Raw genomic sequence first — 20,628 nt, forward strand, 5'->3', positions numbered from 1 at the left:
ACATGGTACAATAGTGAACATGGTGGTAGTGCTAGGGTGACAGTGGACTTGATGATCTTGAAGGTCTTTTCCAACCTTAGAATTCTGTGATTCTAACTCTTGAGAAATTAAAGGAAAAAGTCTTTTCACTTCTGACCCTGTGTGGGAGCTCCACTGTAGTTAGAACTTAGGTAGTTTGTAGTGAAGTAGTTAAAAGAAAATGCACTGCACTGACCACAAATGGTCATCTCCCACGAAATTGGGATTCTCTTCATGGTCATCTCCCACGAAGTTGGGATTCTCTTCATGGTCATCTCCCACGAAGTTGCATTCTCTTCTGATCACACCTCAATATGGAGTGACGTGAAGCACAGGCCAGGCAGGCTGTAAGAGCTGTGAGCTGCCTCTTGCCAAGCCAGCCCTCAGTGTCAAAGATTGTTCTGTATTTCTGTCCTTTACAGTTTGAATTAACTGAACTGCTGTGTGATTCGTGACAATGTTAAACTTACTGCCAAAAGCGTACTATTTTGTGATTTGGTAGCCTGTTTCGCTGTTCAGTTCTTTAATTTTCTTTAGCTGAACATTTTTCGTCCATGGGACTATTTGTTGAGTTACATATAACACAGGAGCTTGATTAAGTATTTTCTAAATTACAAATTATCTATCTGCAGGTGGTAAGTGGAAGCTGATTGATGTACATTTTAGAATGGAGGTAGGCAGTGGAGTAGTCCCCTTCAAAACCTAGAGAACCTCATCAGTCAAATCAGCTTTATGATCCCACTGACCACAGCTCCATCAGTGGAGGATCTGAGAAACAAGTAGATGTGTTGAAGTAAGCGAAGCCTGAAACATTCTGCCCTCATCAGCACTGGCATAGATTTTATGGTACATCATAGAAGAGTCAGATCAGCAGCCTTTAGCTCAGAAGCTTTAGGTATGTTATCAGTCCTATCACTTGTTGGTTCCTTTATGAGGAACTTTGTCTGTCACGTCCTCGCCAATGCCAGTTTTTTTCAGAAAACAGTGTTCTTCACATCCTCAGAATGTTTAACTTTGGGATTTGAAGCCAGTCAGGCTTGTCTCAGCAGGCTTCAACACCAAAAGCAGTGTGACTCCCCTTCTAGTGTTTTACCCCCGCTTTGGCAGAGCATCCTGCTACATCTTGTACACAGCTCTCTTTTCCAGTTATTTGATGATGCTTTCCCTTGAGTCCATGTGGCCCTTTATTAATTTTATCTGACTTCGTCTGTTTACTTTCCATCCCATCTATTGGTCTTTTCTCAAGTAATCCTTTCTGCCTGTTTCTGATTCACCAGGTTCTGAAGGTCTGGGTTCAAACCTCTGTTTCTTAGTCTTTTTGGCTGATTTTTGGGCAATTACTTGGGCTTAGATCCCTTCTGCAGTCAGTGAAACATCTACATGAAGAGAACTATGTGTAACAGGAGGCAGTTCAGCCCTCCTAAACTGTTCCCACCTCTCTGAAACTTCCTCCATGTGCCTAAAGGGTATGTCATAGAGCAGCTATGGAAATACTTGGTTTGCCAAGGCTCTTGTGGAGTTACTGCATAGGGTCAGAGATGGTGAGTGAGAAGACGAAAGCTCTTCTAGCTTAATTCTCCACCTGGTTATCACAAGCCTTTTCCTTTTATCGGCTTGGGAGCAGGGTGGATGTAGCTTTTTTGTTTGTCTATTTTTCTCTTCCTTGACAGGGCAACCTTGATTATGTGTATAGACTAGGAAACAAGGGGCTGTAGAGCAGCCCTGGGGAAAGAGACCTGGGGGTCCTGGTCGATGGCAAGTTGAATATGAGTCAGCAGTGCCCTGGCAGCCAGGAGGGCCAACCGTGTCCTGGGGTGCATCAGGCAAAGCATCACCAGCCGGGCCAGGGAGGGGATTGACTTGCTGTGCTCTGCACTGGGGTGGTCTCTCCTTGAATATTGTGTGCAGTTTTGGGCACTGCAATATAGGAAAGACATGAAGCTCTTAGAGAGTGTCCAAAGGAGGCAACAAAGGTGGTGAAGGGCAATGAGGGGAAGCCACGTGAGGAGCAGCTGAGGTCACTTGGTCTGTTCAGCCTGGAGAAGAGGAGACTGAGGGGAGACCTCACTGCAGTCCACAACTTCCTTGTGAGGGGAAGGAGAGGGGCAGGTGCTGGTTTCTTCACTCTCATGACCAGTGACAGGACCCAAGGGAACGGCATGAATTTGAGTCAGGACAGGTTTAGGTTAGATATCAGGAAAAGTTTTTTCAGGCAGAGGGTTGTTGAGCACTGCAAGAGCGTCCCAGGGAAGTGGTCACAGCACCAAGCCTGAGTTTAAGAAGGGTTTGGACAGTGCTCTCAGGCATGTGGTGTGATTCTTGGGGGTGTCCTGCGCAGGGTCGGGAGGTGGACTCGATGATCCTGATGGGTCTCTACCAGCTCAGCATATTCTGTGATTCTATTACTTTATTCAAGTCATAATTCATAAACGTGTTGCTTTCTTTTGGAGTGCTTTTATTGCTCCAAGTCATTATGCGAGTGTGAAATATGAATTTTTTCCTGACTAATACAAAGTTATTCTTTTGAATGTATCCTTTAAATATGTGTCTTGATGCTCTAAAAAAAGTTTGTGGTTTATTTCTGATGGTTGATTTAAGGGCTATGACTTTTTAAAACAAAAGTATTTTTCTGCACAATTGTAATATACTTTGTATTAAAATAATGGAAGTGTGATGAGGACTCAACAGAGCAAAGAATTTTGGTTTTTTACATTTTAAGTATGTTAAGTATTCATTATGAGTTAATGTGAATGGTGTGCTGCAGCTGTGGAACAAGAATCTTTAGTTCAGTTAAAAGGAAAGAAAACCAACAGGCAAACCTGTTAAAAACTAAAGAACTGTTGTTTAATTTTTTAAAAAAAAAAAAAAAAGCTTCATTGAAGTTCACGCTTAAAGATACTGAGCCCTCTGGGTTTCAGAATACAAATAAGCAGCCATGGCTTACATTGGCAGCCAGACATGCTGTGTGCATGTTTGTACTTATCCAATGCTTGTATGCTTTATTTACATGTGTGCTGAGGACTCATCGTGCTCCCCTTGGGGTGTGGAAGGAGTTTAAACAATTAGGATGATGTGTTAGGATCCAAAGGGCAGATGAAGGGTACTCCTCTGCGAGTACTGCTTCACCAGTTGTTTTCAGTACTTCTTCACATACCGAAGACCTGCGTTAACATCTTGAAAGGGCAGAATACAGGCTGCACAAGCTCTTCCCCTCCTCCTAATGTGTGCTTTCAGTGCTCTGAAATGGCTCTCTGTCATCTCCCTCGCTCTGTCCTGGTTTGTCACCTTGTCTTTTGGTGAGATGGACACCTGCATTGATTGTGTGACTACTGGGACTGAAGTGGATGATGAAAATAGCTTAAAAGCTGGTAATGGGGTGTTTTATTTTGATTTAAGACCCTTTTGTTCCACCTGGAGGTGCAGCTTCCCACTTAGGCAGGCAACTAGTACCATACAGTTGTAGGTGTAGTATTTTAACTAGATTCAGTTAGTGGAAAGGAGCATTCAGCTTTCTTCCTAGTTTGCTTGTGCCTTTTGAAGACTGCTTCAGATACATATTTGAGGGACAGAAATTGAGAGGGAACTGTGCAAGTGGCGCTTTTGTCCTCTTTCTTCCTTTGCCCAGAAATGGCAAGATGAAGCTTTGCCCTTGCAGGGTGAAGAGGACAAGTGGGAGCAGGCACAAGCATTTCTCTTGTCTGTCTGCATTACTGCATGTTAGCCAAAGTGCTCCTCAGGCTGATAGCATTCGAACTCTACACAGCAATATCTACAAGATGCTTATTTGCAAAGACTCCAGCTGTAGTGTAGTTGGCCTCACCTTTGCCATGTCCATTCAGGAGGCATGAAGAGACATTCAGAAAAGGCTGTTTATTTGAAGAGGCCGTTTCAATCTGTTTCCCCGTGCCAACAGGCAAGATGCAGGAAATCATAAAAGTTTCTTGAATGTGGTGCACTTTCAGATCCCACCTGATACTGGAAACCTGTTGAGGGTGAGGTGAATTTTGTCTGCCTCCCTCCATATGAGGTTTAGAGGATTAATTCAAGCTGGGCTTCCAGGCTTCAGCTGTCAAGGAGAGACAAGTGTGTCTGGAGATGCCCTTTCTCTCAGTTGACAGTGAAATTAGAAATGTAGTTTAGACCAGATGCTGAAGTATTGGATGCATCATGCATGTAATAGCTGCCTTGAATTATGACAATTTCAGGTTCATTTTAGAGTGAGGAGTCTTATTCTGAAGTGGAAAACTAGAAGCCAACTCCAGTAACACTGTGATAATGATGACTCCCAAGTACTGTTTTGATCAATACAGCTCCACTGTCTAGTTCCTCAGCTGGATTTGCAGATTTATTCCAAACACCTCCTTCAAATTCAAAGACTTTGAATTGGGTAAGGGAAGCACTTATCACTGTCTTAGGATTTTTTTTTAATTATTATTTTATTTTTTACTGGTGGACAGTGAAAAAGATTTTTGACTTTGTAATTGGTTGCATTTGGCTGTCACTGATAAGGAATTAATTTCTCTTAATCTGAAACCAGTAAACTGCACAGGGAGTTTACACATGCACTTTTTGGGGCGGATAAAAATAGATAAAGAGAAAATATTCATAATAGAGAATGTATCCTGTATTCTTTGCTCTCCTTTTCCCCACCAAGTTAACCATTATGTGGAATATTCTCTCTTTTGAGTGCTAGACTGTTTGAAAGTGATTGTTTCCTGGATATTAACATCTGCAGAATTATACACATAGTGTATTTAAAGCTTAACTTAATCTTCCAACTGAGTTTAGTTGGGCTAGCTGTGTATGTACTTTGAATTTATTTTTTTTATGCACTGATAATTTCACCAGCATGCCATTCGTATTACAACTGATCCGTGTCATAATCCTCTTAAATCAAGATGATTAAAGAATTTCTTAGAGTTGAAAGCTCTTTGTGCAAGATTTAAATTCACCACTTCTTAGGGCAAATCCAGTATACTGTGAGCTGATGCTTTGGTTTTTTTAACATATAAGGCATACTATTAATGTTATGATTGGGTTCTCATTGCATTGCTAGAAACCTTAATAACATGGAATATATTGTATTTAATAGTAATTGCAACTAAAAGTGTGAAGTTTAGAGCTTAGACTAGTGCAGCTGGTTCAGCAGAATTTGGGTTTATGGAAGGGACACCAAAGATGCATTTAATTGTGAGCAGCTTGGTTTAAGGTTTTAAAAAAAATGAACCACCATAACCCCCCAAACCTATTAATTTTTTCGTTTACGTAGTATCCTGTAAAGAGCATACCTAGGAAGTTGAATAGGAAATTCAGGAGTGTAGCAGAAAATTCTGAGAGGGTAGTATCCTCTTTTAAAGCCTATTCCATTCAATACAATGATTTAATTGTGGTCTCATGGCTTGCCAAGTAACTCCCCACACAAACTATAGAACAAGTTCTACAGGTCATAGACTGTGAAGTTTGAGTTTTCGCTGTGATTTGGAAGTCATAGACTGGACATGAGCTGAGTCGCACCACAGTCTTTCAGATCTATTTTTGAGTATTATAAGATCTTAGAAGTTAGCAGTCATTTCAATTTCCTGGTTTTGTTATTGCCTAAAAAAAAAGGAAGAAAAATGCCAACCCATATTTAAAGGGAAAGCTGCACAGACGATCAGGTATGGCAACGCTCTTGCTCTGTATTGCTTTCAGTAAAATTATGAACGTACCAGAGTACAAACCTGAGCCACTGAATATCAGCTGTGCATTGTGAGCTAAAACTTTTGTTTTCCTGGTGGCAACTTCTAGGATTAAAAAAACCTCTCTCTAGTATAAACACAGACCATACTTACTGCTGTGTTGTCAAAGCAGACAAAAAAAGGTGCTGAAGAAAGAGAGATCATCTTGTTTGCAGAGATTTTACAGGACCTGTGTAGTAGGAGACAAAATGGCAATCTATAGCAAGAAATGAGAACCCTTATTACTGTTAGTGTGTACTGTTGCAGTGCTGAATTAAGGCAGCCAGAGTTTACTCACCTCAGTGGGGAACTAAGGTGGTGGTAAACCTTGCAGCCTTTTTCTTTGAGCATGCGGTGAGTTTCTTTGGGTTTGCTTTTAGTGAAGTAAAATGGGCAAATATATACTTATCAGCAGGAAAGCCATGTTGCTTAACTCCCTGAAGGAGGGTGTGTGAGTGTAGTGATGCTCGGTTTGGAACGACAGCCAGGGCAGACATTTCAGGGCTTGTGCATTTGTTTTGTGGTGGTTTAGCCCTCAGGACCCAGCTGTACCCAAGAGAAGGCTGAGTTATGGAACGGGCATGGAATTAAAAAAGATGTGGCTTTTTTTAATTTGTTAATTTCAAAATGCAAGTGGTCTTAATGATCTATAATTTAAATAAGTTAATAAATTACATGCTTAGAAACGTGAAGAATGAATGAGGTGAATGACCAAAGCAGGGAGAAGGTATTAAAAAAAACATTGTATTATGACACTGAGTCCTTTATTTTTGTAGGTGTTGATGTGAAAAGATGACTGAGCTATTGCAGCTTTTCCTTTGCTCTAACATTACCATATTTCCTATCAGTAAAGGAGACTGCTGCATACAAGGGCAACCCCTAGAAGCACCATTTGCAGTTTCTGTTGAGGTAGTCAGATATCAGCATTCTATAACAGTGTCAAATGGTATTAGGAATTCAATATTTTCTGAGGAGAGTATTTAATTGCTTAGCAGCTTGAGGCTGCAGTAGCATCAAGTGATGAAAAACATGTATTTTTTAATATTCTCAACAATCTCATATGGATATTACTACTAGTTTCTTTGAATTCCATTGCTTTTTGGTGATACGATCACAAACAAAGCTACCCTGAAGGCAATGGATTTTTATTGAAAATGAGCCTTGTACAACAGCGATACTTTAGAATTAAAAAAAAAACAAACACACAACCAAACAAAAAAACCCACAAAACCCCCAGAAAATAAGGTTATGTTGTACACAGGCACAAACACTGTAAATAAACATATTTACATAACATAAACACATAAGCATAAATATTTGCTATTCCTCATAGCAAACGATTCAATTTAATGAGTGAATTTTTTAATTTTTAATTTTTTTTTAATTTGACTTACTATTTTTATGAGGCAGCCTCTGTAGTAAGTCACATTAATTTTTTTTATAGTAACATTAACTTCCCTCCCTACAAACAGGGCTTGTTTAGTTAATAAATGCCTCGGATTTCTACAAAATATTCGGGGTAGGCTATTATTACAGTGACTTTTTTATTTCTATTACAGAACTTCAGTCAGTTTAAATTTTGAAATGAATTAATATTTGTAAAATGTTGTAATTTGTGCCGGAGTAAATGTTTTATAGTTAATGTCATTTATGAAAGAAACTTACATAAACCCCATTAATTTCTATGCTTAATTATTTAAAAAAGAACCCCACATATTTTTTATGAGTTAGTTTACTGTATAAATCAATTAGTATTTAATAAAGTCATATAACCCTCTTGTTTATCAAAGTGTAGAAAAGGGATTCCAGCTGAAGTACTGAATGGCATCAGACAGAAAATGATCTTTGCAGTTTAGCCAGTGCTTGCTAAGTTATACATGCACCAATTCATGGCTTTTTTCTGTACATGCTGAATTGAGTGCCTGCGCCGTCCGCTGAACATCTGTGTATTGAGACAACCTGTAACATGCAACAGGTGAAATATTTCTAATCAAAATCTTTTGGGCATTTCCCTCTTGTGATCTGTTATTTGCCCTTCTACAGTTTTTTTTTTATCCCTTTTTTCCCAAATTACTGAACATGACCCTGTTTTAAAATAATTAGAAATAATTGGGAGATTTTTCTTTAGGTTGCCTAAGTTCTCTCTGTATAGGGTATAAAAAATAGTGCTGATTTTTGGCTCAAGACAGTTTGTTTTCACACAGTGACTGGGAAAACCTGAGAAAAAACAGTATTTTCTGGTTCTCTGGACACCATGGAAAAAATATTCCCCCAGAATATCAGGAGACTTTCAATAATATTTGTCTTGGCCTCTTTACAGAAGCAGTGCTTGCTGTGGCATGGAGAACAGAGAACCTAAGTGAAATAAATCCTCTGATTCATACTTGTCAGCAAAGCTGTGGGGAGACATTTTGGAGCTCAAAGTGCCCTTGAATCCCTTGCTACCGTCATACTCTACTCAACTTGAAGCCAAAGGGTTAGAGTGTATCATAGCTTGAATGTAAGGCTTTGGACATACCTTCCTTTCTTACCCCCTTTCAGAGCTCTTCTGAAACCCAGTGTTGCCACACCCTGTCTGTGGTCAATTCTCAGGTGGTACAAGACACGAGAAAGTCGGAGCTAGCTCATACAAGAGGGGCATGTTTAATCTACAGTATTGTATGAACTGTCTGGAGTAGTCGTAAGTGTTCCCTCTAATGGAAGTGCTGGGAATTTTCAGTGAGATACACCACTTATTTCTGCTGCGGTAGAGATTGCAGTATAAGCCCGTAACAATACAGAATGAAGACTTGCAAAAATATTCCTTCGTGTAATTTATAGCGTTTTCTAAAATGCCTTCTTGTTTTTTCCTCCCTTAGAGACGTGTGTAGAAACTGACTAACAGGGATGTGAAATATTGCATCAATAAGATTTTTCCATCCTTGTTTTTTTTTCCTAAACCAAAAAAACATTCCTGAAATAGTAGCTATAAAATATGAGGCAGAGTTACCCAAACGAGCACATTTCCTTGGGAGTAATTCAGGGCGCTGATAACAGTGATTAATGTGGCCTGCAAACTCCTGCTGACAAGATCATGACACAGAATCTCATGAACAAGGAGTGTGTTGGCCTTTCACTCAGCTGCCCTCCTCCAGATACTTGTAGCTGCACATGCATAAAGTGTAAATACTTCTGGCTGAAGTAGGGTAGCAACACTGACAATGTTTGCATTTTAAGCTATTTTCTTAATGCTCCATTTAGTCAAGTTAATTTAAATGAAAATTATTTTGCAATTTTTGTATTTCTTTTCAGTTTTCGTAACAAAAGACTAGAGTGGGTGTCCTATCCTTGCCATTTTCTTTGGAATTTTTTATTTGTTCAAGTGTTACAATTTCAGTTAGTGTAATTTTTTTCTTCACCTGTTTTAGCACATTTCAGGCCTAAGTGTTTTTCTTTCTTCCCCAACTGTTAACGATACATTTATTTTGGACATTTGCTTTCCATCCTCTTACATTTGTGAAGAGGTAAATAATTAATTTCCCTTTTGTTGTAATTTTTCTATTTTCCTTAAATAATATTTTCACTCTGTGAAAGGACAGGAATGCTGTTAGAGTGAAACACTAACTGAAAGCCCTGTTAGAGTGCTTTCTGTGCAAGACAATGAGCAGCAGTATCCGTGAGAGATGCTGCAATGTTGTGCAGGGTTCTTTTCAACTAATTTCTTTTTATTTATGACCAACTTCTTGAGCAAGCACCTATTAGAAAGTACTTGGAGGAAATTCCATGGAGATTTCAGTTTTTGCTTATTGAAATCCCCCTGCTACTACCTTTTTTGGCACTCTCTTTTAAATGGGAAATACAGTTCCTTACTGAAACTTACAGTCTTCTTCCCTCTCTCTTGCCCCCTCCTGGTTTCATGATTAAGTTTTTTTGAAAATACTGTATGTCTGTCTCCTTGGGTCGTTCAGCATAGCCCTGAGGTTTAGATACTCTTCTAAGAAGAGGTGCTTTAAAATTGAGAATCCTCAGCTGTTGAGTAGATTCGGCCTCCAGGGCCAACACTTGTTCATCTCCCTTGTACTTCTTCTTGTGCCCTGCTGGAGTGAAACCCGATGAGAATTGCCTCTACACCAAAAACCTTTTACCTCTAGAGGCTAAACAATCTCCATTTTGGTCGAAAGACTTGAGGACCCTGAAGGCAAAAGTGTTATTACAAGTCTAAATAGAATGATGGTGATATTAAATGCAGTTCTTTCAGACACTGAGTTAACTTTTTATAGTTCAATGAACCCAAGGAATCTAGGACAAGTTTTTTTTTTTAATAGGTACTTAAGGGAAGGTCTTGAATTAGGAGAGTCATCATGGTGGCTTTTAAGAAACTCATTACATTTTCCTCTCAGGATATGGTGGAGATCTATAACTCAATCAAATATCTATGATGAGAGGCAACAATGATAGTATCAAGTATAGGAAACAGAACATTCTGTCCCTTGGAGAGCTCAGAAAAATGGGCATTGTGAAGTGCATTGATTATTTGGAAAAGTACAGGTAGCACCCATCCAGATGTATTTTGTTGTTGCTCTCAACCATACCATGTTTTTATTGGTGATTTTGTAAAAAAAAAAAAAAAAACCCAAACAAGTCTTGTCAGTCTGTAATGAGATATGTGCATGTAGATTGTCCAAGATATATCATACTGCTAGTAAATATTGAATGTCCTTGGTTTCAACAGAATGTGCTACAGAGTGGATCTTTGAGTGGGGTGAGAAGGGTCCAGCAGGACTCATGCTCAGGAACTCAAACTGCTACCATGTCCATCAGAAAACCTCTCTCCCAAGATGCAGCCAGCAATACCGCTTTGGAATATCATTGTGATGTTCCATAGGCTCTCCCATTTCTGCCACTTCATTTCAAACTGTGAGAACAGCCTTCATTTCTGGTGTGTTCTGGTCAGTCTCCTGTCAGTAGACTTTTATGGATATCTGGATGAGTTGGCACCTCCCCTCCAGTTAGCCATTTGCAGTGATTTGCCTCAGAATTTTGTTCCCAGGGTAAACTCTTCATTCGGCTCTCATAGTGTTGAGAAAGTAACTGGAAAACTAACTTTCAGAGTAGTCAGTGCTGACTTGTTATGCAGATGGACTCTGGATTTTTCTAAGACTTGGGGTTATGTCTATTATTTTTCCTCTTCTGTTGTTCTGTGCATGGTTCAGCTCTACACTGGAGCTGTTTATTTAAGTGTCCAGCAGTGTAGATCAATTTGCATGGTCAGTTGATATTATCAAGTTCACATCTTTTCATGAAGAACTAAGAGGCAGTCAAAACCAGCAGAACTATTTTTTCCTTATTGTAATTGCATCTTATGTTGGATATGGACACATTAGCTTAGGACCATCCATCTTCCCTAGGTAGATGGAGCAAGATGATTTGGATAACACGTGCTTTTAGTTTCTAGGCTGTTTTCAGTTCCAGAGGTGGGAGAAAAGGACATGTGTCACTTGGAAATTGTTTTCCATATGTACCAATCTTCACTTTCCTAGTTAGCTGATACTGTAAGACCTGTATTGGAAACTTCAAAGACCCTTAGTTACTACTTACACTTAGGGTAAATAAATTACTTAAACTAAATTGAATATCATTGTAACCATTAAACCTTGTTTATAGAGTAGTTGTTTTTTTAATGTGAATGTGGAGTTTCAACCATAATTCTACTTGCATGTATGCAGGGGTGGGGAGTAGCACTAGTAGCACTATTCCCAACTGTTTCTGTTAATTTTAGTCTTTTAATCCTGTCCTGGTTCAGCATGTCTGTTGCTGATTCAGAGCCTGAAATTTTTGATAGATATATGTTATAAGGCTAATTACTACAGGGTACTATAATTGACTGTAGAAACAGAAGTAATATGTTGTTGTTGTAATGTATTATAGTCAGGTTCACTCTGAACCTTTGACAGAAGTGAGAGAACTTCAGATCCAGGGCTTTGTTCAGTCCCTGTTTCCTTTCCCTTTCCCTTTCCTTTTACCTTTCCTTCCTCTTTCCCCAAATGGTGAATTATGTAAGTATTTATTGTTAAAAGGAAAAAAAAAAAATTGGAAATGATGGGAGATTGAAATCTTCCTTAAAAGAACTGTATGATGGGTCAGCTCAGAAAGGTGTTCTCAGAAGCAAAATTGAATGTGCATTTCAGTAGTTGAGCCACACAGTGTCACCATTGGACTTCACTTTCTTCTACTCTGTATCTTTCCCATTGTAGGTGAAGATATTTACAAAGCCAGAGAAGAGGGGCCTGAAATGTGGGGGGCAACTGAAGTGCAGGAAGATGAAGATACTCTTGTAGAAGTTCCGCTGGATCAGGTATTGGTTGAGCTTTAAATAACTGTTTGGTTTTTTTTTTTAGGATTACAGATTGTGTGTTGTTTTTCTTTCCTCAATTTCTTTTAAGTGTACAGCATAATACTGTGGGGATAACTGTAAGCTCGATGATACAGCTTCTTTTATGTGAGCTTTAGCGAATCTTGTTTTCTCTGTTAATATGTCAAATGTCAGTTACCTTTTCATCAGCTTCAGAACTGCTCTGAGTGCCCTTATAGAGCCTTAGAGAATCAGGACTCCCTACTGTTACAACCTACCAAATAGATTCACCTGAATTGCAGTCTCTTTATACTGGTAGAGCAGTATTCCTCCAGTCCTGAACCACAAACAGGCATGCATTTATCTGGTTTTTGTTAAAGCTGAGAGCACTTTCTTTTGTTGGAGCAATATGGTGCTTAATTGGCCATTTTTTTAATCCTAAGACTTATGTGCAATAAACAGGTTTTGATCACTAAAAATAAAATTATATCCCCTTCATTTTACTTGGATTTGTTTTTAAAAGAAACTCCTGTGGACTGAAATAATACAGCAAATAGGTAAGTTGGAGCTTATTCCAGTGAAGTGGAGAGTAGAACTGCTTAACTTATTTGCTCAAAAACTAACTTTTTTTTTTCTTGCTAATGAATTGCTCACAAGACAGCCATCTTTTTCATCTTATGTGTTTGTAGGAATTTGCCAACTTGCTCAACTTTGTTTCCAGTTGTTGCATTCTGACTTTCTGATGGTCAGCTCAGTACAAAGGAATGGTTGCTAACCTGAGACTGTAAACAAATGGGAGGGAGTTAAAAATAATAGTTTGTAAATACACTTTGATTACCCAGGAAACCTGATGGAGCATAAACAATCCAGGAGACTTCTGGAGTGTGTTGGAGACAGTTTTTTGATGTAGGTAATAAAAGACATGATTAGGAGAGGTATTCTGCTGGACTTGCTACTCATGAGTAAGTAGAAACTGGTTGGGGATGTGATAGTGGCAGCCTTAGTTGCACTGGCCGTGAGATGACAAAGACCCTGAAGAAAGTGAGGATGGAAAATAAATAAAAATTGTAGACTTCAGGAGTGTTGACTTTGCTGTGGTTGGGAAACTGGCAGGTAGAGCCCTGTGTGAGGCTGCCCTGAAGTGCAGAGGAATATGGGAGATCTGGGTGATTTCCAGGGGAATTTTCCTCAAAGCACGAGAACTGTCCCTATTGTGCAAGGAAACAAGCAGGCATAACAGGTGACCAATTTGAGCAGAGGACTTCTGACCTCATACTAAAAGAGAGAGAAGAGGGGATGGATTGCTAAAGAGCATTATAGAGACATTGCCTGGATATGAAGGCCAAAGCTTGTTGATAAATGAAAAGTGATGCATGTGACTGGGAATAATCAACATGGATTTACTATGGACAAATCATACTTTACCAGCCTCATTGCCTCAGCGATGAAATAACTGTCTCTGTGGGTGAAGGGAGCGCAGGTATTGTCATTTATCTTGCCTTCAGTGTAGACTTCCATGTTTCTAGGAGAAAATGGAAGAAGCATGGTACATTTGGTGAGAAAGGTTCCTTAAGGGATGTAGGGGCTGGATTTGTGGGCTACAAGGTGTACAAAAAACTGGCTGGTTTGGTGAGACTTAAAACGTTAGCTGGTTGAGATTTAACTGGCACCTTTCCATGGATGGTGGTCCTCAAGGTTTGTTACTGGATCTGAGACTTCTAACATGTTCATTAGTAACACAGATGATGTCATGGAGGAGACAGATCAAACTGCTCTCTGAAGCTACGGATGGAGTAACAGAGAAAATGGAAAAAACACAGGCTTTTCTCTGTGTTGCACAACAAAGGGATGAGGCAGTGGTCAAAAGTTATGGCAAGGCAAATTCTAATTGGACATGTTTCCAACAGAGAGAACTGTAAGCACTTTCCTGTTCAAGAGAGTGGGGAATCTTTGTCTTGAATATTAAAATCTAAACCAGATAGTTTAGTTTTAGTAATGATTAACAATTTATTTTTGCTTTGAAGCCAGTGCAATGGGCACTGGCCTAGATGATCTCCAGAGCAGTGGTCTTCAAAGTGGAGTGTGCACAGCCCAGAGGGTATGCAAGACACTCCACAGGGGTACTGCGAATGTTAGAAAGAAACGTTAGAACTTCAGCTGTACACAATTTATAAATAAATAAACAAACATATACTGGGGATTCATACTCAAAAAGGTTTTACTGATACGGATATGCTATCTAAACCTTTTGGACACCACTGCCCTTTATCCATATTGGGTAAAAAAATACTAGACACATATACATTTAGCTTTTTTTAAAAAATCATCATCATCATGGCTAGGCTTTGCAAACGAAGATTTGAGAAGGGCTCTACCCACGCTTGCTACAAGCGCGCTGATGGCTAAAAAGGCCAAAGTAAGATAGACAAGTCCAGTTGCAGAAGGCACAGCAGAAAGACTCCCCAGGTGATATCGACGAGACGCGATTCTTTCTGCGTTGTCTTTTCTCCTCGAGAGTGATCCTGCGTGTGTTCTCAAAAGCAGCAGCAGCATTATAGATGGTGTGTCTCCAGGCCTCCCGATTGGAGGCCAGGGTAGACCAATGGTGGTGATCAATATGGCCAAGGCTGAGGGATTGTTTCAGGCAGTCCTTGTATCTCCTCTTTGGGGCTCCTCTCTCACTGCAGCCAGTGGCAAGTTCCCCACAGAGAACGATCTTAGGGAGGCGATGATCCTGCATCCTGGAGACGTGCCCTGCCCAGCACAGCTGTGTTCTCAGCAGCATGGCCTCAATGCTTGGGACTGCTGCCTGCTCAAGGACAGACGTGTTGGTCACATAGTCAGTCCAGTGGATGTTTAGGATTGTACGGAGGCAGCGCTGGTGGAAGCGTTCTAAGAGACGCAAGTGGTGCTGGTAAATGACCCACGATTCAGATCCATATAAAAGAGTGGACAGTACAATGGCTCTGTAAATGCTGATCTTTGTACTTTTCTTCAGGTATTTGTTTCACCAAACTCTTTTATGGAGTTTACCTAAAGCTCTGTACGCCTTTGCTAACCTGTTGTCTATTCCTGCATCAATCTTACCGTCCGAGGAGATGATGCTTCCCAGGTAATTGAATTGCTGGACTGATTTGAGCTCTGATTTGCCAATGGTGATATGGGGATGATGGAAGACTTCCTGAGGTGCAGGCTGATAGATTTTAAAAAAATACCTGAGGGGGAAATAGACATTTTATGACCTTTCTAGCCATTTTGAAGAATGACAGCATACCATCTAAAAAACCTAATGGATCCCTCCATTTTATTTTAGCTTCCTGTTTCTAAAATGGATCTTTCTCATGATTTATTCATTTTAATGGGAAGAAGTTTTGCTCAGCTATTTTATAGACATCGTTCTTGAAGACACATGAATCAGGTGATAGAAAGAGGCAACAAGAGCATGACTGTCCTGGTCCCTGATATAAGAAGTGCTACAGTGGTGTCTTTTCTCAGCAAATACCAGCCAAATAACCATACTTATATGCTAAACACCATTGGGTTTATCAGCGCTGTAAATTGAAGTTGTCCTTGTGAAGTGCTGTGATAATTAGGATGTATAGTGTTGTGCTGATAGTACTGACATTGGGGAAGAACATGCCGCCTCTTGTCTTAACCTTTGTTTCTTCTGACATCCTGAAGCATATCCTGCCCTGGATATGTAATAAAATTGGCAGTGTAATAATCAAATTGAGAAGTGATTAGCCTGTTTATTCGCCTCTGAAGGTGCGTGAAGAATTCCTCTGGGTAGTCTAAAACATTTGACAGTGTAAATTGGGTTGTCAGGCCTTAGTTTTTAGGTTGACTGCAATTCGTATGAAATCCAGCCCTGGAGACAGCTGCCTTACTTCTCCACAGAGATCCTACAGTGCAGGCAATAGCTCTGCCCATTCTGCCATGTGTCTCACCAGTTTGCCTCGGCCAGGGCATGCTGACCATCCCTAGGGAGGGGGGAATAGTTAACTCTCCACTACCACTTCTGTGTTTGGCAGAGGAACTGTTGACACAGTTGCCAGTAACCATCAGATGTGCTGGGAAGCTTGCAGTACTCAGACCTTCCTCGATACATCTAAGCTCTTGTACCAAGGTCCTTTCATCATCCTAAGATGGAAATATTTTTCAACTGCTTCCAACAGATTTTGCTACCTGGACAAGGAACTGGAAGTGGGTATGTTTAAAGGGGAAAAAACCCCCGAATTAAAAAATCAGTAACGGACAATGAATAATCTGATTTTCATATTTTCATACAAGCCAAACAAAGAACCAAAATTTATTCCAACTCAAGCCATAGTTTATTTATAATGGTAAAACTTCATGTATAGTTTCCTAGGTAATCTGGCAGGAAGCTGTGTCCTGAGCAGCACGGAGTACTTTTGATTCCCGGATAACTGAGGTCGCTCAAACCTTGGAAGCATTTAGCATTGTACATGTTCAGGTTCTTATTAATGAGCATTTTAAATTGTTTTAAATTCTGTGTTGTAAAGCTTTACTGCTTTTTCTTATCTGCACTACAGTTTCTGTTATTGCTAGAAATATGGAAAAGGGCAGCCAGTCGGGGCTTGTGTAATACATAAATATTTACATGCCAGCTTTCACTAGAATGCTGACACTTCTGATAGGCTATCATTTCCATCAGCCACATAATTGAGGTGGTGAAGACAGAGCTTTGTCTTTTTTTCTTTTTATGCACCTTCTCTGTCTTGCTGTTTGAAGTACACAGTTGAACAAATGCCAGATTAGCCATTAACTAAGCTTAGTGTAATACTGGCTAGACACTTGCTTATGTCCTGCTCTATAAAATGCTGTCTGCCAGCTGAAAACACATTAAAAGGACAGGGTTTGCTTTACTCTAGACTAGCTGACAGTTGTAATTGAACATCAAGGAGGAAAAAAAATCACTATTTTGCCTTAAACCAAACCAGGCCCTTCTGTTCTATATTCTGTACCGACACTTCAGCTTCCAAATACAAAATGGCTAGTTTCTTCTTTTGACATGCAGACTTGCTCCAGGTTGGTTGTTTACATCACTGTGTTGACATTCGTGGGAACTGATGACAGACTATGAAATCAATTGTGCAAATAACAGGGGAACAAGGTGGTTTTATTGCAGGTCTTGATAGGGAGGCAGCAAAACAATACAAGTTTCTTACTGGAGATGGTAATTAAGTGTGCTACTTTGAGTTTTCTGTTAATAATATAAATATATTCAAAGTAACTCAGAAACTTTTCTAATTTGTAAGGATTTCAGAAAAAACCTACTATTTTTCTTCAGTTCTGTGTAAGTTGTGAAATACAAAAGCAGCAGTTTGTAATAATAATATTGAAATAACTCTGCAAGTTTGCACTGATTTATGCTTTTCCATAAGTATGGTTGTTCCTCTCCCATGCTGAGCCACTGGGAGGTGGAGTAAGCATGAGAGTTATGAGATTCGAAGTTATCCAGTGCATGACCCCTGTAAGGAATTGAAGCATGTTGTTGTGCCAGCCTGCTTTGCCATGGGGAATATGATACTGGCTGTTAAGATGTAAGTTATGTAGAAAGAGTCTGGTTTTGGTTTTGTTTCGCTCTTTGGGGTTTTTTTTTTCCTTCCAGATCCATCATCCCCATCTCCTCCTCTCTTGTGATTGTTTGTAAAATCATTGGATGATACATTTGTCTAACAGGTACTTTTTAGGTTTTTTTTGGTAGATGTTCACACTCTGGGTTCTTTCATTAGCCATTTGCTTTCCATTATTACAGACGTGTCCACTGATTAATGGAGTCCTCCACTCATTATTCCCCATTTCCTGGGCTGTGATGTGATGTGAGATTGTGTATCTCCCCTAGGTGAGCAGGAGCTGGAGTGTATCATCAGTAGCAGAAAATTTGCACCTTTCATTTGCAGTTTTCATTATGGAGTCTATATTTTGCTTTAGAGAGCCAAGATTCACCTCAGTGAGCAGAATAAAATGTTTATCTCCCCTCTTGCCAAAGGCAAAATGTTAAAGTTTACGTTGATTTAACATTAAAACAGACTGTCTGCTTGAAGATACATTCTTTCATTACAAGGGCTACGACTTTTCATGAGGAAACATTTTGCACTACATCAGTAAGGACTTCAAAATGGCGTTTGGAAAGAACACATGCAGAAAAAACGTTTTATGCTCGAATTTTGCTACAAATGATGCAGCTGTAATTTAAACCCTATGAATTTTGAGTGCTGACAAGCCAGCAGATAAGATTTTCCACTGCGTGTTCTTCTTTCAGTTCCACTGATTTACACTTATGCTGTTATTGTTTGTCTGTGTGAGATAGGGAAGCTGATTGGCTCCTTGCAGTTCAGAATGAGAAGAGATCTTCCCTCTGTTTCTGCACTGGGTGACTGATCTCTAAGCTATAGCAGCAAGGTCTGATCTTGTCTTAAGAGGCCTATGTGGCCAACAGTTGGAGAACCTTCACTTCTGAATGAAGCCTGCAAATGAAGTTCTGTTGTAAAACTAGTGTTGATACCATTTTAAAAAAGAAAGGTTTCCTCTCTCTGTATATCTCTGTCTTGAAAAAACTCCAGCAATCCTAGAGGAGACAGTTTCTCAAATTGCTTAACCTATAGGGCATTTTTAATTCATTATGGAAGAATCTGTTTCTGGAAAAAAATTATTTCTGTATTTTTGCAGCCTCAGTAGGGCTTCTTTTTAAATGCCTAATGATCTTATTATCTACAGAGATGCTCAGCAGATCATACTGTATTGTAGGAAGTGAAGTTTAGGCAAATTTGAATGTGCACATGCAAAATGTTATGGGAAAACATAAACATAAGTGTCAGTGAAATAGGTGGAGAAGAATATTCTTGAGTTAGGTACATATCAGAAAATTAAAGATCTGATCGGATCATCAGATTGGATTGGAAGGAACCTTGATCATCTCATTTCAACTCTCCCGTCACGGGCAGGGACACCTTTCATTCACTAGACCAGGTTGTTCAGAATCCTGTCCAACCTGGCCTTGAACACTTCCAAGGATGGGGCATCCACAGTTTCCCTGGCCAACCTCTTCTAGTGCTTCATCACCATCACTGTAAAGAATTTCTTCCTAGAATCAAATCTAACCCCGCCCTCTTTCGGTTTGTAGCCATTCTCCCTTATTCTGTCAACACATGCCCTTGTAAAAAGATCCTCTCCAGCTTTCATATAGGCTTCCTTTAGGCACTGGAAGGTGCTATAAGGTCTCCCTGGAGCCTTCTCCGGGCTGAAAAACCCCAACTCTCTGAGTCTGTCTTAATAGAAGAGGTGCTCCGGTCCCGTGGTTATTTTCATGGTCCTCCTCTGGACTTGATCCAGTAGGTCCATGTCCCATTTATGTTGAGGGTTCCAGAATGCAGTACTCAAAAATGTCATGGCTGTCTTGTGATTAAGGAATTATGTGTGCTTGTGATTAAGGAATTGTGTATGGTTCCACAATGACACTTATGAAGGGAGTTTTGAAAGACCACTTTCTACACTTTCAAATTCTTTAGTTTCCATTCATTCTAGTTAGACTTCTGGGTGCTATGATGTCATGAAATATTAGACTCTGTGGACTCAGGTGCTGTATTTGTTGTTAAAAAAAAAAAAAAAAAAGATGCATCCATCTCATAAAAATATTGGAGTTTATAGACTTTTGCCTTGAGCAACAACGGTGCATTTTGTGGGAATGTGGGAACTATGTGGGAAATGCAAGACGATCGAACCCTTAACTATTCATTTGCTTGTTTTGAAGAGCCTGGGTTTTGTAAATGATGTGGAAGAGAAGAGTGCTGCTGTCACTTAGCAACCCTGTCTGGTTCAGGAACAAAATGTTTCGCTGTTGGAATCTGTGCAGTGCTGCTACAAAACATTCCTGACTGAGCAGGAGTAGGGGCAGCTCTGTTCTGGAGATGTTTGGTGCAATCAAAGTTAAGTGTTCCTGTTGCTGCATTTGTGAGATGTATTCATGCTGGTATTTGTGACCATTAACATTTTTGTTGTGTACCTCATTGTTTGTCTGCTGTGACCCTTGGCCAAGTAAACATTTCCAAATTGTTTCAGTAAAGCAAAATTATGTTTTGCTTTAGTGGTACAAAGTAATTTTTGCCTTAAATGATTTGTGACACTGTACTTTTCAGTATCAGTCACATACAAACCTTCTGAGAGGTTACATTAGCATCCCTAGAGGAAAAGAAGCCAAACACTTCAATGTCTGAAGATTTCCTGATTTACTGCTTTTGAATGATGATGGCATTTGGTAATGTAGCTCTTAATGAATGAAAGCATGATGAGTGTAATTAGAATGTATCTTTCTTTTTAAAACACACTGGTTTTGCTGAGGTTAAAAATACTGTCAAGCAATCATATCTCTTGAATGCAAAATGAAATTGGCTCTGCTCCTCATCAACCTGTTAGTTAAGTCAGGAAGTTTATGGAAGGCAAGGTGGGTCCATGTTTCCAGCATAAAGTTGAGAATTCAGTTTTTCTATGTGCCTTTGATTGAATATGCTTTTCATTATACATATACAAGTCTTTTGTCAG

General features: G+C 39.6%; 1 protein-coding gene across 1 annotated transcript in view; it reads left to right on the top strand.

Annotated features, from left to right (window-relative positions):
- Positions 1 to 20,628, top strand: part of DCDC2 (doublecortin domain containing 2) — a 57,492-nt gene that overhangs the window by 30,515 nt on the left and 6,349 nt on the right. The window contains exon 8 of the mRNA XM_027906899.1: positions 11,969 to 12,069. Coding sequence (XP_027762700.1) covers positions 11,969 to 12,069 — 101 coding nt within the window. The remainder of the gene's footprint in view (positions 1 to 11,968; positions 12,070 to 20,628) is intronic.

Source organism: Empidonax traillii, unplaced genomic scaffold (assembly GCF_003031625.1).
Source record: "Empidonax traillii isolate 1590-97213 ecotype Southwest subspecies unplaced genomic scaffold, ASM303162v1 scaffold1372:size120433, whole genome shotgun sequence".
Taxonomy (NCBI): Eukaryota; Metazoa; Chordata; class Aves; order Passeriformes; family Tyrannidae; genus Empidonax; species Empidonax traillii.